This window comes from Coptis chinensis, chromosome 4 (assembly GCF_015680905.1).
Source record: "Coptis chinensis isolate HL-2020 chromosome 4, ASM1568090v1, whole genome shotgun sequence".
In the NCBI taxonomy this organism is placed as follows: Eukaryota; Viridiplantae; Streptophyta; class Magnoliopsida; order Ranunculales; family Ranunculaceae; genus Coptis; species Coptis chinensis.
This window is the reverse complement of record NC_141459.1, coordinates 3,366,054-3,393,265: the sequence shown is the minus strand read 5'-3', so window position 1 is coordinate 3,393,265 and position 27,212 is coordinate 3,366,054. Positions and strand designations below refer to the sequence as shown.

The window sequence follows — 27,212 nt, the reverse complement described above, 5'->3', positions numbered from 1 at the left end:
TCAGCTAGCTTGTTGAAGTTGTGGATTGAATCAGGTGGTAACGTATAAAACCAATCTAATGCTCCGTCCTTTAGGTTGGATGGGAAAAGTCTGCATCTCAAGTAGTTGAAGTCTGAAGCACTGTAGAGCGTCTAGATTTGGTTGAAACGAACTACGTGTTGACCTGGGCACGAGCTGCCATCATACATTGGGAACTTTGGCTGGATGAAATCATTGGGAGGCTGCTTGTCCCGGATTTCAGTTGTGAATGGTGATGCTCTGTAAGATTGTAGCATCTTTTGGACGATTTGGGTTCGTTGGCCTTTTTGCTTGATTTCTCCAAGCGGTTGGGAGAAGTCATTGAGACGTTGATTGGTGGTAGTTGTGAGTACAGTGACGCCGTTGTTATCAATGGCATCGGGATCCATGTTGTTCGTGTTGGACGTTGTTTGTTCGCTAAGAGTTTGATTCTCTGCTAAGAGTTTGATTCTCTTGCTGAAGGGTTGTAAAAAAATCTTGGAGAGTCTTCATTTGATCGGCTAAAGTTTTAAGCTGTCCTTCCATGGTGGTTTTACCAAGTTTTGTGGCTTAAGAAAATGGTTTGAATGCTTTTTCTCAAGAAGACGAACCAACAAACAGCGCCAATGTAGATGTATATGTTTTTACATATAACTTTATGTTGAGGTTGATTGGGAATGACTGCACTCTTTCTTGGGATAAGAGTTGTCTACATATAACTTGATGTTGAGGTTGATTGGGAATGACTGCACTCTTTCTTGGGATAAGAGTTGTTTACGTATCAAGTTTTCTGGATAAACTTGAATCAAGTCTTACGTAGTTCATCTCTCTATACTTATAGGTGTTTGATATGACTTTCCTTATTTGCTTCAGGCCGTTGTCAAGTGTAGATCCATATTTTGTGCTCTCTTGATGATACACAATTATTTATCTGTTACAAAATAAATGCCTCCTTCATTGGTGTGTTGACTGAGTTCAGGATCGCAGTAGATCATTTGTTTCCATGTATGTCTTTATTTGATATTTGGGATGACCTGAGTTTGGGTTTGGGTTACATCCTGGTGGAGTAGTACGACCTTGTGATATACGAGTTGTGTAGATACGACTTGGTGTGTGGACACATGTATTGTAGTGATTTAGTTTGAAAACAAAGGTACTTACCGTGCTTGATCAAGTTGAACTAACACAACAAAGACAAACAATTTTGTTAATCAAAGCCATATGTAGTCAAATTATAAAAGTATAAAAACACAAAAAACATTGATCATATCTAAATACCTAGATTAAACAACAAACACATTTCACCTTTTAAAACACAAAATGTCCTTGATCAAGATCGACTATCTACAAGTGGAAGTAACTTGCAACGATATGATGTTTGAGAGTTTTAGATTCCATTGGAGGTTAAGCCCACGTGCCACTTGAGTGTTGTCAAAAAAAAACACGCGCCACTTGTTATGTCATGCAATAGTCCGATTGCAACGCCGCATCCACAAATGAAAAGCCAAATTTGTGAATAATCGTTTGCTATTGGATTTGCTTCTACCTAATTTTGTGGTAGTTGTTTGCTACCACCAAGATGCTCCTAGCAGCCTAGGGAGCTAGTTAAAAACAACAAGGCTAGGGATGCTATTTTTCTTATCTGAGTTGGATTTGGTTACGTGTAGGGTTGTCAATAGATCGGTTTGGGTTGGGTTCTAGAAAATCCGAATTCAACCTGATAAGAAAATTGAGAACCCAAAACCAAACCGAATCAATAATATTATATTTCATCCGAAACCAAACTGAAACCGATAGAATATATTGTAAACCCAAACCGAATTGAAAACTATAAAATCAATTAAATAATAAATTAAATTAATTAATTTCAACAACACAATTGATAACACATATACACAATTAATCATAAATATTATTAAAATGCCATCTTATCGGTTTGGTGGAGGGAAAATCGAAACCAAACCAATATTTTTCGGTTCGGTTCAGTGGAGGGCAAACCAAATTACGAAAACCCAAACCGTATTTTTTTTATCGGTTTAGTTCGGGTCCCATTGACAGGCCTAGTTAAAATTTGTAGGTCCGGTAACTGGCTCCCATTCGGACCTGAATCGACACACTATATAACAACCTTCCACCCCAATTCCAACCCCCAGAAAGTAAATAATGCGCGGGCTCAAAAACCCCCCCTGAAAACAAACAAATTAAAATTGAAAAAAAAATGGTACACTCCGCATACGATTCATTCCAGCTCCTAACAAACCCCCCATCAAAAATCGAAACAATCGCAACATACAATTCAAAACTCCTCCTCGGCTGCTCAAACGGCTCCCTCTTAATCTACATCCCTGAATCCGTCGCATCAGATCATTCCCCACCACCAGATCTTCATAATAATAATAATAATAATTCCGATACCTTAACAACAGAATTACTAAAACAACCTTACGTGTTAGAAAAAACAGTAAATGGATTTTCAAAAAAAGGTTTTATTTACATGGAAGTATCAAATACACGAGAATTACTCGTTTCGTTAGGTGAATCTGTTATGGTACATAAATTACCCGCTCTGGAAACAGTTGCTGTTGTTGGGAAAGCTAAAGGTGCCAATTTATTTGCTTGGGATGATCGTAGAGGCTTCTTGTGTTTTGCTAGACAGAAACGTGTTTGTGTTTTTAGACACGATGGTAATATACTCATTTCGCTTTTTTATTTTATTTATTTATAGATAGATTATTTTTTGTCTTATTATTATTATTATTATTATTATTATTATGTTTGATTATTAGGAGGGAGGGGGTTTGTGGAAGTGAAAGAGTATGGAGTACCTGATGTAGTGAAGTCGATGTCGTGGTGTGGTGAGAATATATGTATGGGTATTAGAAAGGAGTATACCATTTTGAATACCAATAGTGGTGTGTTGTCGGAAGTGTTTCCTTCGGGGAGGATTGCGCCACCGTTAGTGGTCCCGTTACCTTCTGGTGAACTTCTTCTAGGAAAGGTGAGCTTCTATATTGTTACTTATTTGATACATAGTTATATACTTTCGATATGCCACAGTTTCCATTTCCATTTCGAGTCTAGATTGTCTTGGGTGTGTCCCAGCTGGGCGGTGAGTTTGCTCGGTTCATGGGCTACTAAACCTTTCACTTCTTGTGGAAATTGGCTATGGAGTCTTCCACCATTTGAGATTTTGTGGGGTATAAACCTTGTGTATATCAAAGTCCTATTAGGTCAGTGGTCTAAGGTCTCTGAGTAGTTTACAAATTGCCTTTTTGAGCATTTCTTGTTTAAATGGGACCAATTGCTAGGTTTGGAACTTTGGATACGGTGTGATTGGTTTTTAGCTGCTTGGTTGTAATGCATTTCTACTGTAATGTAAGTTTTCTTGGCCAACTTTTTATTTATGAATGATAAGAAATTTTACCGAGCAAATAAAAAAAAGAAAAAAAGCACGAAATTTCTTGATACCGTAACTCCAACTCTTTAGACAATTTTACTAATAACCTGGCTTCGGTGCCCTCACCCTTTAGCTGATTTTAAAGAGGGATTCCAGAAGGTTGAATTATCTCACTTGCAAGAAAAGTTCAAAGTCTTGGTAGGTTTTAACTATTGTTTACACAAGGAGAAATTGAAATTCAATAAATACTCTAATTGATGGATCAATGTGTTAGTACTGTCTTAGTTTGGTTTCACATACTCTCCCCTCTCCATGTAGAAATTTGCAGATTATATGCTTAATGAATGTGTCAACTTGTGTATGCGGTTAGTTTAGTTACTTTACCATTGATTTTCATTAACGGAATTTACATGTTAGCTGTCCAATAACCTATAACTTTTTTATAGGTCTTTTGAGATTCCTATTTCATAAAACTAAATATTAGAGAACGAGTTGCCTATATCTTCACTAAGTAGTAATATATTGATGTGCTTATTGCCATCTTAGGACAACATTGGTGTTTTAGTAGACCAAAATGGGAAGCTTCATCAGGAAGGCAGGATTTGCTGGTCTGAGGCTCCTTCAGCTGTTGTCATCCACAGCCCATTTGCAATTGCTCACTTACCCAGGCATCTCGAGGTAGCAGCCATTCTGTTAATTATCAAGATTCACTTGTGTGTTCCCTTATAATATTCTACTACATTTACATTGACACCCCTGGTTGCAGATACGGTCTCTCCGAGCTCCTTATCCTTTAGTTCAGACAGTTGTCCTTCGTAATGTATATCGTCTTCACCAAAGCAATAATTTTGTGATTGTGGCATTAAACAACTCTGTTTATGGACTATTTCCAGTTCCTCTTGGTGCACAGGTACAGAGCACGTTTATTATGAGATGCTTTCTTAGTATGTCTTTATAAAATCCACTAAATCTTTTTGAAGAAATAAACAAATGGGAGAATCGTTGGTTAAAAGAAATAATATTGATATTAGATAAATAAAATTGCCTGTTTTTTGACCAAGACAAAAATATGTCATTTCTTTCCATAGTTTGGCCTACTAATTCTTTGTTAAGTATGAAACAAGTTCTGTTTCTGTATTCAGGGTATATATCCTTGACACTTTTACTTCTGTCTAGTACACTTATCTGCCATTCTCTTGACAGAGCCTTTGTTAAGAAGTTCTATAATCAACTATATATATGGAATGTACTAGTTATTGTTCACTGTACTCAAGGGTGCTGAAGCTTCTTGATCTCAAAGTGCACGGTACAAGGTTAGGTGCGTGCTTGAATGAAACAAGACGCGATAAGCAAAATGAAAATGATTATACACTTAATTGAAACATAAAATGAAAAGATACCAATGCTGCTCTTCAGCAGTTTGAAGTATCAAGACATCAATCTCTATATATGAGCATGTAATCATGTAAGTGACACTTCACATAATCTTATGGAGATTATGAAATACACATATGGCTATCTAAATATCAGAATTAATTTTTGTAGAAGTTTGTAGTTTGTACTATCACATCAGGTGTATTGCAGTTTTCCTTAAATATTAAATAAAAATCACTGAAATATGTGATGTGTAAACGGTTTATTTGTTAGGTTCGTTTACAAGCATTACTCATCTCATTAGCACACTTTTGGCACTTCCGTGCACATTTCCATCTTTCCTCTAAGCAAATCATGTTTTTTCATGATTTTACTGATGTCTCATACTCTCATGTCATGCTTCAAAATGGTACTTAGATTTGTATGGTTTTGACTTCCGCTTAGGGAGTGTGGGACATTATCATTGATATAATCTCCAGATAATTTCAAGTATTGATACAATAGTTCTCTCTTTTGAACGGTATGGCATCATTGTTACATTTCTTTTCATTTCATCACTTGTGTTTATAGTGGGAAGTCCTATTGTAAGTGTTCATGTTCTCTGATATATCACTCTTGACTGTCTTGGATGAAAGTGGTGGAACACTTCCATCAATCTCTCTCTCTCTGATAATAGTAATAATTTTTATATTGCGATCTTTCAACAACCATGTTTCTGGCTCTTACTACATTTATCTTATTTTTCATTCCGAGATGCAGATTGTACAACTAACAGCTTCTGGTAACTTTGAGGAGGCCCTAGCATTGTGTAAGCTGCTTCCGCAGGAAGACTCAAGTCTTCGTGCAGCAAAGGAGGCATCAATTCACATCAGGTCGGTATATGTTATATTCCTTATAATTTGACAAATTAGATACAATTTTTTTTATGCTATGAACTATATAAGGGTTCTTTGCTATTATTACTACTATTGTTATTTCTGTTGTGGTTCTCATTGTCGTCCTCGTTAGGAACAATGTCTCAGCTCTTATTGTACCATGAGCCAAAAGCAAGCCGAGACTGAGTAGATTGACTTGTTTACCATCTGTAATGAGCACCAATTGACCCCCTGTATAGAGAAAGTGGCACTTCCACCATCTAACTTCTTAATTAATTGCTTCTCTGAAGGATCCCAATTAGAATTAGATCCAGATTCGGGTCCTAGAAGAAGTCTCAAATAGTTAGTTAGGACTTAGGACAAGAAGCGGCGTCATTACCTATGCGATCTGCCAAGGCATTTAAATCATTTACATCACCAGTTGCAAACACCTTACTTTAGAAAGGCTAATCTTCTCATCTAACTAGATCAAGACTATCCCCCAAACAGACAGTGATATTTGTTCTGTGGTATAGTACTTGCTTTATTGCTTTTGTAGTTGGACTTGGCTGTAATGCTTTCTTTAGTGCATGGCTATGGGATGGATATGGGTCGTTTGGATATTGGTTACATTAATGAAACCTTGGGTTTTATCGATAGAGAGAAAAAACAGAGAGCAAGAAAGTGACTCTTAAGATTGATGCTTTCAGGAGTTGGGTCTTTGATCTTTATGCATTCAAGACATTGATTGGGCGACACATGATTTTATTTTATATGGCTTACAAATACAACTTGAAGCTGAGTATAGAGTCCATGTTTAGCTAAGCAGTTTTTTTTTTCTTCTTCTTTCTTGATGTCTGATAACTCTCAGAGCTGACCAACTTTTTGACGATGTTTGGTTCAGATATGGTCACTATTTGTTCGACAATAAGAGCTATGAGGAAGCCATGGAACAGTTTTTGGCATCTCAAGTAGATGTGACTTACGTGCTCTCGTTATATCCTTCCGTCATTCTATCCAAATTGATCTCAGCTGAGGCAGAAAAAGCAGCTGACCCTGCAGGGGATGGCTCTCTCACCAGAGCTTCATCTGAAACATCAGACGATATAGAATCGTCACTTCCATCTCAGGTGATGGAGCCTGATAGCAGCACAATGCTCGAGTCAAAGAAAATGAGCCACAACAGTCTCGTGGCACTTGTCAAGTTCTTGCAGAAGAAGAGATACACTATTATCCAAAGGGCCACTGCAGAAGGAACAGAGGAGATCGTTATGGATGCTGTGGGACAGAATACAATACCTAATGATTCCACTAGATCAAAATTTTCGTATAAGGTAAAAATCGTGTTAGAAATGTCAAGATTACGTTCGTTTCTCATTCATCTCATCTTTGTTTTCTTTTCCATATTGTTCCAACCTGATTAGCCTAGTGCTAGAAATCTTGAATATTTTGGGACTGAAATGATTGACCCAAGATAGGGTTGGGGTGTGCTTGCTTCTAATTTTAAATTTTAGGCAGTACTCTAGCTTTCTATGTGATTGAGTTGCGGTCTCAATTGGGGAATCTGTTTTTTAAAACACAGTTTATATTCATAATATCAGCAGGGCTCACTTAGAGACGATTTCTGGTGAGCTGATGATAACACTATTTAGATCATCACCACAAAAGTCCTATTTACTAATTGGAATAAAATAAATTATCCAACTGTTTTAGAATTTAATATAAGTGTTTATGTTTAAATATGAAAATAAACGAGTTTATTTATCTCAAAACAAACTTGATAATGAGAAGATTTTCTGGCCATTAATCCTCCTTAGACTCGTACACATGGTATGGGAATAGTGGAATACACACATGTATAGTATAATTGTATAAGTAGCTTGATGAGTAACAACTCTGTTGACACACATATCTTTATGACCAACTAATGCCGATTCTACCACAAACATGTTCCCTTCATGGCTTCATCATATTGGTGGTCATGACTGAGCTAGTAGTTAGTGTGACAAGTGTTCTTTATGTGTATGAAGTTGGTTTTGCACGCTGAGTATTTCAAGTATAGGCTTGCAGCATCCACATTTGCCATGTTACATAGATTACTACCACATGACAAAGTTGGGTTTTTTGGTCAGTAGTTCTTTGAGATTGGTACTGTAGTGCCCCTATTAAAATTATGTCGCTTGCTGTCTCAGGGACGCAGTAACATCCATGTTAGCTCTGGCTCAAGGGAGATGGCTACCATACTGGATACAGCGCTAATTCAGGCCCTGCTCCTCACTGGACAGTCTTCAGCTGCATTAGATCTATTGAAAGGTCCCAACTACTGTGATGTAAAAATATGTGAGGAATTTTTGCAGCAAGCAAACTATTGTGCAGAGTTGTTAGAACTCTACAAGTGCAACGGCATGCACCGTGAAGGTCTCAAACTCTTGATTCAATTGGTAGAAGAGTCAAAATCAGAAAAACTACAACCTGAGAGCACTCATATCTTTAAACCAGAAATGATTATTGAATATCTCAAGGTAAAATCTCTCACTTTGGTGATAAGACATCTTTAATGCGTTTTGGAAATTTGGAATATGTGAAATCAGAAGTATATATAAGGAAAAAAAACAGGAATTTTTTGAACAGTAATAATGTAGATATAGACTTATTGCTAAAGGAGCTGAACCAAATTTTACCTAGTCTCACTCTTTAGGGTGTGCTTGCGGTTTCTTTCCGTCATTGTATTTGGACCTTCCCCGTGATACTTGGCTACGGCTGAAATATATTTAGGATGCGATTGCAACGTGTTTAGTAGTTGCCCTTAGTTGGGGTCTAGTGTGATCCCAGAAAAATGAAGAGCTATCTTTTGTTCTGTATATGTTTCTGGTGGGCCAATTCTTAATTTTGCTGACAGTGGCATTTCTGCGGGGCACTAGTTTCTATATTTGTTTATTTTTGTTGGGACCAAGTGAACATGGTAATCATTGTTAGTATACAGATACTAGGCCAACTAAATGGCATTTATCTTATATCACTTTCACTTATATTGGTTGCCAGAACCATCTTTGATCTTGAAGCAAACCAAATTGTTCCTTTAAACTTATTAGTTGGGACTAAGATTTATTCCAGTAACCCTAAGAACTCAAACTATTATGAACCAAATTATGGTAGGAGTTAAATGACAACAGTTCAACGTGTTTTCTTGTTGTACCTTTGGTTTCTTTATCTAAATTTGTCCAAGGAATACATATTTAGATACGTGGAGGTTTCCTATATGATTTATGACCTGAGGCTTTCCGGATATCATGACAATTGTATTGCTGTCTTTACGTACCAATCCATATATAAAATTAAGACCATGTCCATGCTCCCATATTTAGCCATTTTAAATCATATTACTGTCAATGTGTATATTAAAATCTTGACACAAAGACAGTATTCACATTAGAGTAGTAAAATTTAACCAACTAAGCTGCAGACCTGGTCGTTCTGTTAATTCTATTTGTAGTATGGCATCATTCAATTTTCTATATAAGAAAAAGGAAGAAAAATGAATAAAAGAAAAGAAAAGTTGTAGTTTTCCTCCTCCGTTTGATGTTTATATGAACACTGTGACTTATATTTAATACTGCATAAGTGCATAAATTATTGGACGTAAAGATGTAATCGATTACAACTGTATTCTTTTTCCCAAGTTGAATTTTTGTGCTATAATTCATGGTAAGGGCCTCATCTATAATATTATGCAGGTAATGATTGGATCTACTGATGAATATATGAACTTAGTGTTTGACAGGCTGCGTTTTGAAGCCAATTGTTGGACATACTAATATCTTTATGATGGAATGTTTGTGCAGCCTCTCTGTGGTACTGATCCTATGCTTGTCCTGGAACACTCTATGCATGTTCTTGGAAGTTGTCCAACGCAAACTATTGAGCTCTTTTTGTCTGGGAATATTCCAGCAGATTTGGTTAACTCATACTTAAAACAGAATGCACCAAGCATGCAAAGTACGTACTTAGAACTTATGCTTGCAATGAACGAAAATGGAGTTTCTGGGAATTTGCAGAATGAAATGGTGAAGGAATTTCTTTTTCCCTATCTTCTTGTAGTAGCTGGATACTTCTTATCTTAGTTTGTGCATAATTGATAGTCTTTTTTATTTTTATTTTTTTCATAATGACATAGTGTCTTTGTAGTCATTAACAGTACTAGGAAGTGAAACACATAATGCACTAGAGACTTCTTCGCACAAGTAGTTTAATGTTGGCAATGTATTATTGCATTACACCTATTCTTAATTTTAGTCTCGGTAATATAACTTCAAGGCATATCCGTCGGTAATTTACCCCACTATTAGGGTTATGAATGTAAAAGCATCCCTTTAGTATATTCATTTATATGGTATTCAAACCGGTCACGATTCGTACTGTTCTGAGTATAGCGACCTCTAATGGTTGGTTTTTGCGTCAACTTGATGTGAAAAATGCCTTTCTTCATGGCCATTTATCTGAGACTGTGTACATGACCCAGCCACCTGGCTTTGTTGACCCTCGGTATCCTCATCATGTGTGCCGCCTACATAAGGCCATCTATGGGCTCAAGCAAGCCCCTCGGGCATGGTTTCAAAGGTTCAGCACTTTCTTACTCCAATTTGGGTTTACACAGAGCTGAGCAGATGACAGCATGTTTGTATATTGAGTAGGCACTCAACTTATGATTCTCCTTCTTTACGTGGATGACATTGTTCTCACTGGAAACACACCCGCCTTAATCTCTTCATTTATCTCCACCCTTGGGCGCGAGTTCGAGATCAAGGACCTTGGTGCTCTCCACTACTTTCTGGGTATTGAGGTCCTACCTATGAAACCCGGCTTGCACTTATCACAGACTAAGTACACTATGGAGATCCTTCAGCAAAGTAACATGCTTGATTGTAAACCTTGTGGGACTCCTCTAAGTGCCAAGACTCAACTTTCAGCTACTAATGGTACTCTCTTACCAGATGCATCTGAGTTCCGTCATCTAGTTGGTTGCCTCCAGTATCTCACTCTTTGCCCAACATCGCATTTGCTGTCCATCCGTTGCTCAATTTGTTAGTTCTCCCCGTTACAGATCATCTTCTTGCTGTCAAGAGGATATTGAGGTACCTTAAGGGTACCTTGGAATTTGGCTTGGTTTTTCGGCCTTCTAATGGTACTCTTTCCATCCATGCCTATTCTGATGCAGACTGGGCTGGTTGTCCGGATACTCGTCGCTCCACTACTGGTTATTGTGTGTTCTTAGGTCCAAATCTCATCTCTTGGACTGCAAAGAAGCAGCACACCGTCTCACGCTCTAGTGCTGAATCAGAATATCGTGCACTTGCTCATGTTTGTGCTGAGACAGTGTGGATTGGTTATCTTCTATCTGATCTTCAACTTCCTTTCTCTAGACCGATCACACTCTATTGTGATAATCTCAGCACCACCTACATGGCTTCTAATCCAGTCTTTCATGCTCGCACAAAGCACATTGAACTGGACTACCATTTTGTTAGGGAGCGTGTTGTTTCTGGCACTCACCTTGTTTGTTCCTCTGTTGATCAAACTGCGGACATCTTTACTAAAGGGTTGCACAAGCACCGCTTTCAGCTTCTACGCTCCAAACTTGTTCAGCAGAGACCGCCAAGTTTGCGGGGGAGTGTAAAAGCATCCCTTTAGTATATTCATTTATATGGTATTTGTGAATATATATATAGATAGATAGATAGTATAGTCGGCACATGCCATGCACATGTCAACTTATGTAAGTATTATATATATACCTCACGGAGAAGAATAAATTCATTCAATTTTCTCTTAGATTTATTCTCTTACAATGAACACAGGTTTTTCTGCTCCCATTCAACTCTTCATATGGCTATACCTTCAGTTCAGGGCTTCAGGCTTCTAATGGAAATACTTAAAAGATCCTCTAACAATACATTCAATGGATCTGTCATGCCTGGTCTTACCACCCATCCCTCAACAATTTAATTTTGTCCTCTTAAACTTCATGCATATGTACGTTGTGTTTGACTTGATTGGAAGCATAGTTCAGAGCAAATGCATAACAATGCGTATGGTTATATTTTTATTGAAACAGGTAATTATTACTTTGCTGTTGTTTGTTCTGCATGTGATAGACAATACCCACCCCATCAAAACGTGTGTTTCCATGCAATTGTGATATCATACCTGCAAGAAAAACAATAATATAATAACCACCTGTCAGTAATGAGAAATATAATGACATTGGTAATACTGAGTAACCAGTAGTCATTTCCTTGTATTATTATAATTGTTTTCATTTGTCGTTTTGATGATATAGTTGAATGTTTCCTTTTTTTTTATCACCTGATAGAAGATGCTGTTTCTGTTTTTGTGGTGTGGTTGCTTCATTTCATCCTATAATGTTTCTGAATATAGGTGCAAATCTATCTCTCTGAAGTACTAGATATGTATGCTGACCTGACATCTCAGAAGAAGTGGGATGAGAAAGTTTATTCCCCAACCCGGAAAAAGTTATTGTCTATGTTAGAGAGTAAATCACGATATAACCCGGAGACTTTGTTGAAACGTCTTCCTACTGATGCTTTATATGAGGAGCGTGCAATTATCTTGGGGAAGATGAATCAACATGAGCTTGCCTTATCCTTGTATGTTTACAAGGTACTATTATTTTCCTGAAGCAATTTGTTGTTTGGATTTTTATATCTAGAACCCATGGTGTGAGCAATAGTAAACAGCTTTACATGAGAACAAGACCAAACTGTCCATAATCAGAGATTAGAGGCAATTTAATTGAATGCCAAAATGCTGCTGTGCTTATAAAACTGCAGTACCTCACAGTGTAGGTTGAGTTCCAAAGGATGAATTTGGTTTTGGTTGTATGATTTCTTTCATCTAGTCTTATTAGTCCTCACATTGTACTTTAATTCTTTAAAGCTTGACCCTCAGTTTGCCAAGTTCCTTTAAATTGTATAAGCTCCAATGGTAGACAGTTAGGAGGGTCATGTAATAACTGAAGATAGTTTCCTTTCTCTATCAGTCTTATCTCATGTATTCCCAGTCGTCATCAGAAGAGCCTTGTCCCAACCATTTGGGAATCTCATTCTCTCCTAGGGTTATACTCCTGACAAATCTTCATCCCAGTACTGTTTTTTTTCCCATGTTTAGCTAGAGTTGGCCATGGGACACGTCTCATTAGTGGTAAGGAGTAAGACCCATGTTTTGGTTTTCATTTATTTATGCAATATTGCGAAGATGACTTGCCAAAAGGATATGTTTCACGTTATCAATTTCTATTGTAGAGCAATTATTAGTCAATTTGCACTCCTACATATGCAGCAAGTTTCAGCTTTCTTACTAACGAAACCATACATTTATAATCACAATGAAGGTGATATTTAAATGTATGAGAAATAGTTTGTGAAGGGGGGTGCCATCTTCTAATTTTTAGATCCTCTTTTGACGAGGGAAACAATGTTCAAATGATCTATTATATAAATATGGCGAGTCATATTCCAAAGTGATCAGCTTTTAAATATTCTCCTGGGATCCTAAAAATGTAAATGTGTTTGTGTGTGTCTATGTAAATTTTGTTTTTGAACGACATTATTTATTTTCTTATTTCTTTAATGACCAATGCTTCTCTTGTGACTATTGTAGCTTCATGTCCCTGAAATGGCACTAGTCTACTGCGATCGTATTTATGAGGCTCGGAAGCATCAATCTCGTACAGATTCTCATGACAATATTTATGTGACTCTTATGCAAATCTATCTCAATCCTCAAAAAAGACTAACAAAGGAGTTTGAAAAGCGAATAAGTAACATAGTGTTGTCGAATAAGTCTGCCATCCAGAAAGTTGCCCCAGTGAAATCTAAAGGGAGCCGTGTTGGTAAAAAAATTGCTGAGATTGAGGGTGCAGAGGATAGACGAATCAGTCCCAACAGCACTGATAGTGGAAGAAGCGATGGTGATGGAGATGAGCCAAGTGAAGAAGGAAGTTCTACAATTATGATTGACGAGGTCTTTGATCTGTTAAGCAGAAGGTGGGATAAAATTAATGGAGCTCAGGCCCTTAAGCTCTTACCAAGGAGGACTAAACTACAGGTATACAACATTCTAGAAAGGAACTCTTTGAACTTCAAAATGCCAACATGCCATTTAAATTTCAGAAAGAATCAATATTGTTCCTCGTAGATATCCTGTATTCTTAATCGGACGGGTTATATGTACATGCCTCTTATACACAACTATTGTACACGCGCTCATAAAGCCCAAATGTTAAGGAACCAAATGATGATTTTTGGTGAGGATGTTCTCCTCCCTACAATTCTACAAAGATCATTCTCATGAAAAATCAGCTTATATGGATTTGTATAACCATGTCAAAATTGTGTCGCAAAAGTGAAGAAATTAAACTGTTTGATAAATTTTAGAAATCTTATTGCAGGAGGACTATCTCCTTTTAGCTCTATTTCTATATGATTCCTTGTTAATATAGAAGTAGTATAGTTGCTATTTTAGTTGACTTCAAATTAGAATCAGATTAGGAGTTGGTTTTAGCAACTGGTTCTCTCATATAAACGATTGCAGACATCAATCTTTTTCAGTCTTGATTTTTTATTATTGAATTGAGGGAACTAGTTTTTGGGTATCTTCCATTAACTTTAGTTGTTGTAAGTCTCTTATTTAACACAGAACACCAATGGAGTTCTTGTATGCCACTCATGTCACATGTGAAAGATATGGTGTGATGACTGAAGAGAAGTCTAGAGGGTAGACCTGAATACTGGATAGAATTGCTTTCTGAGTTAGAGATTCGGAAGCTCTCTTGTTTAATCTAAAGTTCAGGGTTGGACCTAAAATGAGTCAATTGTACTTGCCTGGTATTTTCTTCTCAAAGTTAAGAAGTGGAATATCTAGGTAATTAGATTCTCCCACAAATAGGGTCCTATTAACCTTTGCCTGAGCGACTTGGTCTGTTGAATGAACACTTATTAAAAGGCTTAGATACTGAAGTTGTATAGTATGGTAGAGCTCTTAATATTCCACCAATTAAATGCTTTGTAGTTTCAATTACAAATTAAATTACGGAGATATCGATCAAATCAAATTTTGTATGGAAAAACAACAATGGCATGTGTTAGGAAAACCAGCTGCGCCCCGCTGGATGATCACAATGAACACATCATCATGTGGTCAGTGGTTGGATGTGCAGTTGGGGAAAATTAGATCTTGGATCATCTAAGCAGACGGTGGGACATAATAACAATTCTACATATATAATTGCGGGTTATATAGGTTTACCTATGGTGTCAAACTTGGCGCCCTTTGGCGGCCGCTTGGACAAGTTTTAAACACCAACACCTCACCTGCTTCACCCCTGTTGTAAGGCGGGAAAGGCGTTTACAACTAAAAGCAACTTTAAAAATGAAGGCCCAAAAGAAACTTAAAAGGGTTAACGAGTATTACCCCCCTACTAGATGAGCCAATTAGGATTTCCCCCCCACTAGATGGGAAACTAGGGTCTCCCTCCCAAATACACAAAAAAAACACGGTCAACCCAATTTGACTTTTTTTTTTGTGTGTATTTAGGGGGGAGACCCTAATTTCCCATCTAGTGGGGGGAATATCCTAATTGGCTCATCTAGTGGGGGGGTAATACTCGTTAACCCAACTTAAAAAGAAGCCCAAAAAGAAACCCACACTTTAACCAACTAAGTTATGAAAGCTATGTGACGTATGCATGATTTATCAGTACTTAATTTGTGTAACACTCCAACAATTTTAGTTTTAAATGCTTATGATATATGATTTATTATTGTAAGTATATATTTGTAAGAGTATACAAACCACAAGAAATGTATTTTTTAAGATGTAGACAAGTAGTATATGCTACTGTAAAACATAGGTTTTTTGGGGTCAAACTGTATGTTGATTGGTCAAAGGCGGTGCCAAGGCGGGGTGAAACTGGTCTACCGCCCCGTCTTATGCCTTTGACAACATAGGTGTTTACAGTTCCCATCTTGTTCCAGTCACAGAATGTATGAATTGATTTTGTCTGCTGTTTAGTTTTGTAGTAATACAATAACCAATCATGAAATTTATTGTCTCTTATTTATTTAGAAACGAGGAGTCATTGATTAGTTCTTTCCCAGTCCTTCAATTGAATATAGTAGCAATGGGTTTTTCTCTGTTATATAACTCAGAAATTACTCTATCGTATACTACTAATGACTTGTATGTATGAGCAGAACTTGCTTCCATTTCTTGAGCCTCTTTTGAAGAAGTCTAGTGAAGCACAACGGAACTACTCCGTGATCAAGAGCTTGAGACAGAGTGAGAACTTGCAGGTATATATATACAGTTTCTTTTGATGGGTAAGGTTTATACTTGTGTTGTGGGTTTTGAACACAAACTTTACCATCTAAGCTAGTTGGTAACTACAGGGACTATACTTGTGCAGTAACCTATCAAATGAAGTACAAGTTGGTGTGTCAATTCTGAAGATGTATGCTGACTTTTTTTTTTTTTTTTTTTTTTGATTGGCAAGCCTGTTTTAAATGAGATCAGTAATTCTTTGATGCTATAACTTTGCTGATTTAGACAAAAAAAAAGAAAAAAAAAAAAACAAGAAAAAAAGATTTTTAGAAGCAAGGACCAAAGGTAATCTATCAATGCATACTGTGTTTGGTGTGCCCCATCTGGAAATTATGCTATGCGAAAGACCATTTAATATATCATGCCCTTTTCTTACGATCTTAAAGTCTCTTAAAGGTCTGGAGCTATTTAGTACCTTTGTGATGTAGTAAAGGTTGGAATTCAGTCTGTCAGAATCAGGCTATCTCAACACTCTTACTAGAGTATCAGGGTTAAAGACTTGTTCAGGTTTTCAAGTTATAAGTCACGGTTAGTCTCTTCCAAAATTTTCTTTGTGGCTCTCAAAACAGATTGGATTATACCAACTTACCTACCACACACACACACACACACACACCAAAAAAAATAACCAAGATCCAATGGGCAATGGCAAACCTACTTCGTGTGGAAAAAAAAACCATCTCGTAGCCGTTGGATCTTATTTTTGTTTTTTGCTTTTGTTTTTGTTTTTGTTTTTGTGTATGTGTGTATGTGGGGAGAGGGGGTGTCTGTATAACCCAAACATATATATTACACAAAATGCAGTGCAAAGGAGGATTTCGTGCTGCAAATGTGAGAAGTTCTCAGTTGGCCCTTTCCCTTTTTGTCGAAGTAGACTCAAACCAGTTAGCTCAACATGGGAATTTTTGAAATTATACTTGATTCTGCTTGCCATCATACATTTCATTATGGTAATTGATTCAATTTCTGGGGCAGGTGAAAGATGGCCTGTATAAGCAGCGGAGAGTGGCGGTGAAGATTAATAGTGATAGCATGTGCTCTCTTTGCAACAAGAGGATAGGGACTAGTGTTTTTGCGGTGTACCCTAATGGAAAAACACTGGTGCACTTTGTTTGCTTTAGGGATTCACAGAGTATAAAAGCTGTCTCTAAAGGCTTGCCATCGGGGAAGCGGTAATGGTTGGTTCTTTGCTTGCAGATCAGTTTAGTTTATCTTTTCATTTTACCCACATATGGTCGAGAATCAATGGTTTGTGGTGTGTTGCTGTTACCTTCAATTCTGGTGTGAAGTTAAGCAAAGTGGTGTCTATGTTCTTCTGCTTCCGACCAAGAATATGACTGATTTGGAGGTTCAAGGATTTGTTGCACCATTGAGAAAGGGACTGGTTTGTGCTTGCACTATCGGAGCAACAAAGCTTTTTGTACATCTATCAGTAGGCTTTTCACGTGTAAATCTGTGAGATCATTCAAGTGTTGTTGTGTTCAGAAAAGAATTTTCAGGGTGGATGTATTATTGCCGTATTGGTGTTTGTTGTATATTTCATATTTTTGGAACTTGAGTGTAATCATTTTCACCTATATGAGAACGGCATTCTTTTTTTATTATTATGTAGTAAAGATATCCTTTGTTTACTGGCCGTGTGTCCGTGCTTGCCAAGTGGCAAGATTGTTTCCAAGACGGGCCTAGTTAACAGGCCCAAAGCCAAGTCAGACCCGAACCGTTAATTCACAACAAACTCCTTTTTAATTCTTCTTCATCATCTGAAAAAACACAACATTTGCAGAAAACAAATGGCAGCTCTCTTAGCTCGAAAATCCATGCTCGCTCTTCGTGCCCGCCAACAACAATTGGTATTTCTCTAATTTGAATATTGAATAGGTCAAATTGTCCCTTTGAATTTGTGTTTAATGATTTTATAGCTGCACTGAAAGATTTAATATTTTATTTTCAGAGTGGAGTTGGACAATCTTTCCAAGGCTCGTATCAGAATGCGTTGCGGATCACTTCACACCCATTTTCTACCCAGAAAGGTAATTTTTTTTTTTTTTGTATCATGTCTGGGAGTGGATTGTGGAAATAGGAAATGATAAAAGCAATGGGAGTTAAGAGAAATGAATTTGAGACATGTTATATTGTACATTGTTGTGGAATTTTCAATCTGCAGAGGACGAGGAAAGAGAACAACTTGCAAGAGAGATCTCCAAGGACTGGAGTTCTGGTAATATACTCAAGCACAACAATTTTTTACATTAGAATAGTAATTGTCTTTTGTTTTCAAATAGTAATGCTACTCTCTGATGCTGACTGAATCAGTTTTCGAGCGTACCATAAATACACTATTTTTGACTGAGATGGTGCGAGGTCTGATGCTGACTCTCAAATACTTCTTTGAGCCAAAAGTCACAGTAAGTGTCTCCCTTTAGACATGTACTGCCATTGATTTCTATGTACCAAATCGTTGAATTTCTCATGTATTTGCAGATCAACTATCCATTTGAGAAAGGGCCTTTGAGCCCTCGTTTTCGTGGGGAACATGCTCTTAGGCGTTATCCAACTGGAGAGGAGCGTTGCATAGCATGTAAACTATGTGAAGCTGTAAGAAATCAGAATCCCCTGTTTCACTCCTCTTTATCTCATCCTAGGATTTCTATATTCTTCTTATTGTTTGTCTTTCCTTTAAATAAACTAGTGGATATATGGGCCCTTGGCCCAATCTAGCAAGGGCCGTGTGTTGATCCATCTACCCAACTTATTAAGCCTGTAATTCAAAGAGGTCTTGTGTTTGAGTGTCTCTGCAGACTCATTTTTCGATCTAAGTTCCACTGATAAAAAATATATATAATATTCAATGAGGACAATAGTTGCTTGGAAAAAGTAAAAGTTCTGAAACTATCTAGGAGTAATTTCGTAAGTAGCCACCAAACATTGATTTGGTGGGACGCTGATGTTCCCACTTTGTGAAGCACTTGTCATAAATGTAATACCTATCATATTCGAAATTTCATAACAAACTAGTGCGGGCGAAATTGTCAGAAAAGGGGTGAAAACATTAAACCTCAACCATGGCTACTGTAGCCCGCCCAATTCTAGTTAAAGTAAGATGAAAAGTCAGACTTTATCCATCTGTTAGTAATTGATCTGCATGGGAAGCCTAGACCAGGAAGGATTACAAAAATGGCTCCCTTTGTATAAGGCACCATGCCACACATTGATTCTTTTAACCTAGCTCTGACATCCCTCACCTGGACCCTACATGCTCCAGGTCAGGGGACAAAGAGCCATCAGAACCAGGTCCTAGCAGATTTGAGCCTTTGAGGGAATTGAGGGACAACGATCTGGCTGAAGTTTGATGGTGGTTATTTCATTTTGTTATATAGTAAAAAATAGAAAGCCCTCCAACCTGGCTTTTGAGAGGCTGAGAAGGAGTTGATAACTTAAGTATTGGTCCGGAGCAATCCCTCCCTTTACAATTTTGAGGGTCCAGCGGGATTGAGGCCTTTAGGGCTTCATGACCTGCATTTGACTCCCCTAATGTCAATAACTAATGTTTGGTGTATATGTGCTCAAGATTTCCATTTGTGTTTTGACTTGTCATGCATGTGTCTGCACCAAGGTATAGAAATTCAAGGTATGCTTTCATCTATGTCCGTGTTAGTTGAGCTGGGGAAAAAACAAGCAAAGAGAGGACTTAGAGAACCATGTAAGAAAGAGGAACTAGGATTTGCAATAACTCCATGGTGAAATGTTACAAGTGATCTTTACATAGAGAACGCTAAATGAGTAAAAGACTAGCCAGCCCCTAGCAACTTAGAGAAGCGCACTTTTGAGCTAATGTAAGGCATATTCTTTCTTCCCGGATTAAGCTCCCAGTGTCATAGTGAGGAGCATCGGTAGCATGTTTAGTGGAAAGTAAGCTGTGCAACGGGGTGTGATTTTGTAATGAATCAACAGGCTGCAAACTAGAAGGAACAAACGGGAGAGAGATAGTTACAGGCGGAAGATGTTGATTCATGAAGTGATAATCATCTCTGAGCTGTGTGCACTTGTGAAAGACAAATTATGAGCTATCCAAATGGCACTCTTCTTGTGAATTACATACGGGTAGATAGAGAGATAGGCACCCAACCACCCATATTACATACGGGTAGGTAGAGAGATAGTCTAAACAGTGATATGATACTTGGCTTCAGCAGAGGAGCATCCAACAACAATTTACTTTTTGCTTGTCTAAGAGAAGAAAGGATCACCTAAAAGACACAAGATCCAGTAGTGTGTTTCAGTGTTTGTGATCAGTAGAGTCGTCTTCCCAGTCAGCATCTGAAAATACACCATGTTCTGGAGTCGAGATAAAAGGAAGAAGTAAAAAACACTCTCATGGACTTTTTCTAATCGAAAACTCATTTTTGTTGTTTTTGTTTTAGTGGAAATCCTGGTGGATCTTCTGTCTCCAACGAGAAAAAAATTAGTTGAGCTGTTTGACTAAATTAATGATCAGAATCGTAGTTTCACCCATTCTAGAGAGAGACCATTTTGTCACACACTTTACAGCTATGGATTCTAGTTGATTTACCACTGCCATTGCCTTTCTGATTTTGATGCTTGTCACATTAATTTTTCTGCAAGAGTGGCATTTGATGGGGTGCCTACGAATCTATGATATATATTTTTTTTGTTTGGGAAGAATTTCTGTGCTTTCCATACTCTTTCATACATCCCTTTTTCGATGGTTCGGTAGCACTAGAAACTATTTGCGTATTGAAGGTGGAAATTAGGTTTTGGTATGTGGTTGCTCTCCTGCTATGGTCGATTTGTTTGTGGATTTGAGGTCCTCTGGTTGACCCATGCAGACAGAAGGCTAGAACTGTAGAAGATAGGGCAAGATGCTGCTGGACTCAATCCTGGGATTAAGTAAACTGTGGATGGAAATTGAGAAAGACAATCTAGTATCTACTCTTGGAGACTCGCTTAGGACCTTCTTAATTTCGGACTAGATGTCGTTCCAGTTGATGGTACTCTATGTATAATCTGTCTGGAAAAGCATCACGTAACGGATATTGTTCTTGTTGTGCTCACATTCACCATGTTGCATGCATTGAGCGTGGCTTTAACTAAATATTTTCCATCCACAATGACTTGGAGGCTGCCAATAAAAGATAATTGGTTAAAAGTATGAATTCTGTCTTTGTTGGTCAAAACAGTTGTATATCCTTGCAGCAGTCTGAATAGAATTCTAAGTAAAATATGAAAGTTTCAGCACCTGAAATTCAGATATCATTTATATAAAATTTCTCTGATCTGGTAATATTGTTTCGAGTTGTAATGAAATACATTTTCGTTGGTTTAGGCTTTGAAAAATTATGACTGATTGTGTTATAAATGCCTGTTTGTTTGTGATTAGATATGCCCAGCACAAGCAATCACAATTGAGGCAGAGGAACGAGAAGATGGAAGCCGTCGGACCACCAGGTAATGGGTTAGGCTTGGCATACAGGCAGTCTCTCTCTCTCTCTCTCTTATGTATGTTGTGTTTCTTTTTCAGGTATGATATTGACATGACCAAGTGCATATATTGTGGTTTCTGCCAAGAGGCATGCCCAGTTGATGCTATTGTGGAAGGGCCCAACTTTGAATTTGCTACAGAAACTCACGAGGTTATTATTTTCTAGAAGAGCTTTAGTTGAAAATATTATTTCTTTAGCGAAGGGATCTTTATGCAGTTTACTTTACAGGAGCTATTGTATGACAAGGAGAAACTGCTCGAGAATGGAGACAGATGGGAGACTGAGATAGCAGAGAACCTAAGAGCTGAGAGCTTGTACCGCTGAGCTCTCTCTTGGTCAATGATGGCACCCCTGCGAGGATTAATCAGCAGAACTGCTTGATGGAGAAGTTTATTTATAATAATAAACATTTTCGAAATTTGCTCGCTTCCTGAGAAGCCGAGTTGTTTATATTTCCCCCAAGAATAGTGCTTTTAATGAGCCTATTACGTTTTTGTATGATTATAATTACTAGATAAATGGATAAGTACAGCAGTTGATGTTTTTCACTGCTTCTATAAGAGCATTCCCAATGCAAGTTACTATCAGGGGAATTAGGGACTTGTCACCTTTATGGAGCCAAAAACTTTTGCTCAATGCAAGGGTGACAAAGCCGGTAGCTTGTACCAGTTACACTGAGGATAGCACTTGCTAGGGAGATAGTTGCTTAGTTATAAACTTCGGATGGGATGTCTTATTTTGTCCAGATTACGAAACACACCGAATGGAATTAAACATCCCGTCTCGATATATTTCTTTTTTTTCATCTCGTTCGGAGTCCTAATGGCTAGTTTATATCCAATATTTCAATTTTGGTATATATATATATATATATATATATATATATATATATATATATGGGAAAACATTTGTTTCATTTCAACTTACACTTCCAACAATCATATTTTTCTTCTTCAAAATCAGTTGAATTATTTAAAATGGCAACTCAAGCAAAAGTAAATAAGACATCGGTTCACTTTAGTATTCCCGAATATCAAGCCCTATATATGTCTTGTTTGGATAAGAATTAGTGAAGACTCTGTTATTGGTGTTTTCCAAAATCCAAAAGGATTTTAGAATCATGTAACAAACGAGTTCAATGAAACACATGGGCATGGGTCGGATAGGTCTCCCGATTCAATTTTCGGTAGATGAAAGTATATTTCGAAAATAATGAACAAGTTTGTTGCAATTATGAATGGGGTGGAGGCTCGAAATGCAAGTGGTATTACAATACAAAGCAGGGTAATTACAATTTTGTCAATTTATAAATTTCGTTTATGATTATCTTAGTTTAATTATTATTTTTTTTTAGTTGTCCGAGGCAAGGATAACGAACCAACTACAAGAAAAACAGTATTTTGCACTTGATCATTGCTATGTTATACTCAAAGATAATCCAAAGTGAAGTAACATTTTTGAGACAAGGTTAAGCCACCCCACAAAGAAAAAAGGTCGCAAAAGTGATGGTAAAGATTTAACTTCTAATTCACCAAGTGTTGATGGAGTTGAAACGGCGGGTTCTAAAGAAATTGAGCGTCCTCTTTGATCGAAGAAGGCCAAGTCCAAGAGGAACCTAGAAAAATCAGTTGGTGTGTTGGAGGGTTTCTTTACACGTTTAGATGATAAATTTGCAAAGTTTGCAAGTGATACACAAAATTCCATAGAACTTAGGGAAAAGGAGCTTGCAAATAGTAAAAGAGTTGTGGCGGCGAGGGAAGAAAAAAATCGGCTTCAAAAGTTGCAATATGAAGCTAAGATTTTAGCTACCGATACGAGTATCTTTCATCCCGATACCGCTTTTATGATCGAGCAACAACAAGTTGAAATATGTCCTGAATGGCAAGGGTTAGAGATGGTTCTACCTCTAACTATGTTTATGTAATATCTAATATCTTCTTTTAATTAATGCACTATGTATTTTAATTTCAATGTATTTTTAATTAATGCACTATATATTTTCTTTTCAATGTATGTTTGTATAATTAACTATGCACTATGTTTAATTAAACAAGATAATTCATTTCATAGAAATACAATTACCAATAAAATTAAAATACATTGTAATATAGTCAAATACATAGAAAATACATCACACTTTGAAACTTCATAGTTCACTTTTGGAATTACATAAAACACAACTCATATTAAAACATAGAAAATACACCACACTTTGGAATAGTTCACTTTTGGAATTACATAAAATACAACTCATATTAAAACATAAAATTAATTAAGAAAAAATGGCCGTTTTGTACCATGAACTTTGTTGGTTTTATCAATTTGGACCAAGAAATTTTTTTTTGAGCAAATTGGGTCATGACCTTTCTTTTTGTATCGATTTGGGCCAACTTGGATCATAAATTCACATGCTTATGTGCATTGCGGATGTATATGTGTCCGACCAAATGCTTATGTGTCAATTGAAGTGCACACCTAATCACCCACATGCATCGAATTTCAAAGTGTTTTGAATCGAAATTTCATAATTTTAAGTTTCACGCCCACATAAATTTTCAAATATTGATTTCAGCCCCAAAATCATTCAATTGAATCATCTAAATCAAACAAAATGAAACAAAAAACTTGTTCATCTTCCTGGTAGAGCTCCGTCCGCAACCACTTCTCCCTTCCTCATCATGCGGTTTTGATCTTGACAAAAACCCTCTTTAATCCTATCTTGCCGAGATCAATGATCATTATGTTTGGAATTACACACTTTTATCTTTCACGACAACATCTTCCACCGCAAGATTTCTTCCAAATATTTGCATGCCTTCATGTATTTTACCCATCGGAAGAAATTGAACCATATGATAACACAAAAATCTTAATGAAATTATTCTTCCTTCGTTCTTTAATTGCGGCATTGAAAGAACTTAATTTTCATCACCTTTTCTATATCTTAATTCCTGATTTTTATTTGTAGAAAACTTCTTCATGTAATTGACTAAAAGTATATTCTTTAAGTTGTCTTTTGCTACTATCAAATGGATTGAACAAATGTGCCCCATTTGGGCTATGCTCCAATGCAATAATAGAATCTCCAGATATATGAATGTTTTGAAAAACATTACCTAAAAATTGTTTAATTCCATCCCTTGAGACGAGCTTTTAATTTTCTTCAAACTTTAAAGCAAAAGAATGTAAGCAAGAACCAAAGACATCCACCGCCAAGCTTGTTTAACTCCCGCTCAAGATATTGCCGCGGGTTTCTAACGTGCACATGGTGTTATAATGGTTTGAGACTTTCATGTGCTTCCATGAAATCAACTGAGAAGACTTTATCTTTAAGACATTAAAGGCAAACCGCGTATGATTGAAGAAGAAAGAAAGACTCGATTCGATTTTATAATCTTTTTTGGAATTAGGCCGATGTTTCAAATGCTAAATCAAAATGTCTCGAATTTCAAACTTTCTAGAAACATAGTGTGGACCAAGTATTTGGGAAGGAGATAACATCATTTGCAACAAATCGTGATGTTGCTTGTCATGTAAATGCCACATCAGATTTTGTTAGCTGTCCATTTGAATACTGGAAACCGACATCTTCCGTTTAGAACACATAGGCAGCCGTTTGAAAACACATAGGCAAATCTTCTAACGGAACAACACCGGTGGCCCAAACTGATACAAAAAATAAAGGTCATGACCCAATTTGCTAAAAAAAAAAGTTCTTGACCCAAATTGATAAAACTAGCAAAGTTCATGGTACTAAACGGCCATTTTTTCAATTAATTAATTCACTTAGTTTACGTTCATTCACTTTCATTTCCATTTTCCTCTCCTTCTCCCTCTGCATCTGACCAACTTGGATCATAAATTGGTGCTGGTGCATTATGAATGTTCTCTATACCAGTCCAATTCCACACATGCTCAACTAAGTCCCTTTGAAGATTAGTATGTGTAACTTCATTTCTAATTTTATTTCTTACTTGAATCATCTAATAGACGAAATGAAAGTCAAGGATCGTCTTCCTGGTAGAGCTCATGTATGCTTTTAGTCATCCTACCTTTCCAATTCCACACTCCACTTTCACGTTCATTCTCAACAATCATATTATGCATTATAATGCATGTCTTCATTATGTCCCCAGGAACAACAACAATATGACAACGCGCAAAAGTCTTAATAATATGTCATCTTGATTTTTATAAATTTCCAAACGTCATTTCAATATTTTTTCCAAATATTATTGTTGTTTTAACTAAAGACCTTTTCATGAGCATTTGTTGGATAACGAATGGATTGAACAAATGTACCTCATTTAGGGTAAATACTATCAACAAGATAGTATCCTATATAGTAGGTATTACCATTTATATTAAAATTAACAGCAGAAGACTCATCTTGCTCTAATGATTCAAAAGCATGAAAACGATGAAACACGCTAATATCATTTTTTAGAACAAGGTAAAAAAGAAACAAGTCCATATCCAAAAAATACAAACAATCGACTTCAAGCACAAGAGTTGGTTTCTTCTTGTACCCCACATGTTGCCCAGCCCATCCAGTTGGGCAATTCTTCCACACGCAGTGCATACAGTCGATTGATCCAAGCATTCCTAAAAAACCCCTTTAATCATTTTCAGCTAATATTCTAGCTGTGTCTGCCTCAGTTGGCCTTCTCAAGTACTTTTCCTCAAATGCGGTGATTATTGCTTTGCACCAACGCTTAAGACAATCAACTGTTGTAGAATCTCCAAGTTGAAAATACTGATCCATTGAATCAGATGAACAACCATTTGTTAATTGTTCAACTGCAGCTAATCCCTTCTGCAACCTAGAAATTGCTTGCCGACCTAATCCATCCACCATGTCTTGGAAGTAGTCGTCGAATGCTGCAATAGATTTCAACATATAAGTGAAAAACTCTCTTTGCATCTTGTACTTTCGCCTAAACTTCTGAGGAGGCCACCCACAAGGTGTTGAGAAATAATCCCTCATTATAGCTTGTTTATGTACATCCCCACTATCTCTAAACGTATATGCTCTGCCCAACACAGATCCACCTCACTTGTCTATATCCACATCTTCAATGACTGTTTAACCTATTAATGCCCTAGTAGTGAATAATAACTGCTTCTGCCTCCTCCTTCGCCTAGCCATATCATTATGCTAATCTCTTACGTACTCTTTCCATGTAGTCATCTTGAGCGTCGTCAACACCAGAAGACGAACTACTACTACTTGTCCATAAACTTTGGTTGAATGCAATTTTATCTTGTCTAGACATATATTTTCAATAGTGATTATCACTTGGCTGTGGGGAAGAAGATGGTTGTTTGATCTGGAAGAAGAGAAACGAAATATGTAGTAATCATATGTAATAGCTAGATTTTGATCCACTCTCTAATTGACAACATATTCTATCCAAATATACTATACCCTCAATAGTACCATCAATAATTTCAATGTACAAAAGCTGCAATGGAAGTGACCTGTTTTCCAGATAGGAGACGAGATGTTTCATTCCATCCCGGTATACCAGACATAATGAGGATAACTGAACATTTTTTTTATAACAAGGATAAAAAAAGGAAGGGAGTTTAGAACATATTTTTTTGATAAAACACACTTGAGAACATAACCATAATAAAATAAAATTATAATTTATGAATTTCTTTTAACATAACCTCATTTGTTTTATT

General features: G+C 36.9%; 3 protein-coding genes across 3 annotated transcripts; 2 read left to right on the top strand and 1 right to left on the bottom strand.

The window, feature by feature from the left end:
* Window positions 1-2,114: 2,114 nt before the first annotated feature.
* EMB2754 (Vacuolar sorting protein 39) lies at window positions 2,115-17,621 on the top strand. The gene is made up of 12 exons (XM_086606283.1): window positions 2,115-2,681; window positions 2,784-2,995; window positions 3,941-4,072; window positions 4,161-4,304; window positions 5,528-5,640; window positions 6,527-6,956; window positions 7,815-8,144; window positions 9,465-9,686; window positions 12,058-12,300; window positions 13,300-13,746; window positions 15,894-15,992; window positions 16,996-17,621. Exons 1-12 carry the CDS (start codon window positions 2,216-2,218, stop codon window positions 17,194-17,196), a joined length of 3,039 nt encoding a protein of 1,012 aa, XP_086462409.1. The 5' UTR covers window positions 2,115-2,215; the 3' UTR covers window positions 17,197-17,621.
* Window positions 17,622-17,628: 7 nt separating this feature from the next.
* On the top strand, window positions 17,629-22,081 carry LOC147501255 (uncharacterized). The gene is made up of 8 exons (XM_086606284.1): window positions 17,629-17,870; window positions 17,972-18,050; window positions 18,185-18,238; window positions 18,334-18,425; window positions 18,502-18,615; window positions 21,419-21,486; window positions 21,560-21,671; window positions 21,750-22,081. The coding sequence occupies exons 1-8, from the start codon at window positions 17,811-17,813 to the stop codon at window positions 21,843-21,845; spliced, it is 675 nt and encodes a 224-aa protein (XP_086462410.1). The 5' UTR covers window positions 17,629-17,810; the 3' UTR covers window positions 21,846-22,081.
* A 4,058-nt stretch (window positions 22,082-26,139) lies between these two features.
* Window positions 26,140-26,508, bottom strand: LOC147501254 (uncharacterized). Its single transcript, XM_086604289.1, has one exon. It carries the CDS (start codon window positions 26,506-26,508, stop codon window positions 26,140-26,142), a length of 369 nt encoding a protein of 122 aa, XP_086460415.1.
* Between the last annotated feature and the right edge of the window lie 704 nt (window positions 26,509-27,212).

What these genes read in the sequence shown, in the direction of transcription:
- LOC147501254 (XM_086604289.1), bottom strand. Translation starts at nt 26,508, where the DNA reads ATGAGGGATTATTTCTCAACACCTTGTGGGTGGCCTCCTCAGAAGTTT.
- EMB2754 (XM_086606283.1), top strand. Translation starts at nt 2,216, where the DNA reads ATGGTACACTCCGCATACGATTCATTCCAGCTCCTAACAAACCCCCCA. An exon ending in GTGAACTTCTTCTAGGAAAG is followed by an intron (nt 2,996 to 3,940) that starts GTGAGCTTCTAT and finishes TTGCCATCTTAG; the next exon opens with GACAACATTGGTGTTTTAGT. An exon ending in TATCCTTGTATGTTTACAAG is followed by an intron (nt 12,301 to 13,299) that starts GTACTATTATTT and finishes TGACTATTGTAG; the next exon opens with CTTCATGTCCCTGAAATGGC.
- LOC147501255 (XM_086606284.1), top strand. Translation starts at nt 17,811, where the DNA reads ATGGCAGCTCTCTTAGCTCGAAAATCCATGCTCGCTCTTCGTGCCCGC. An exon ending in TCTTTGAGCCAAAAGTCACA is followed by an intron (nt 18,426 to 18,501) that starts GTAAGTGTCTCC and finishes ATGTATTTGCAG; the next exon opens with ATCAACTATCCATTTGAGAA. An exon ending in TTGCTACAGAAACTCACGAG is followed by an intron (nt 21,672 to 21,749) that starts GTTATTATTTTC and finishes TTTACTTTACAG; the next exon opens with GAGCTATTGTATGACAAGGA.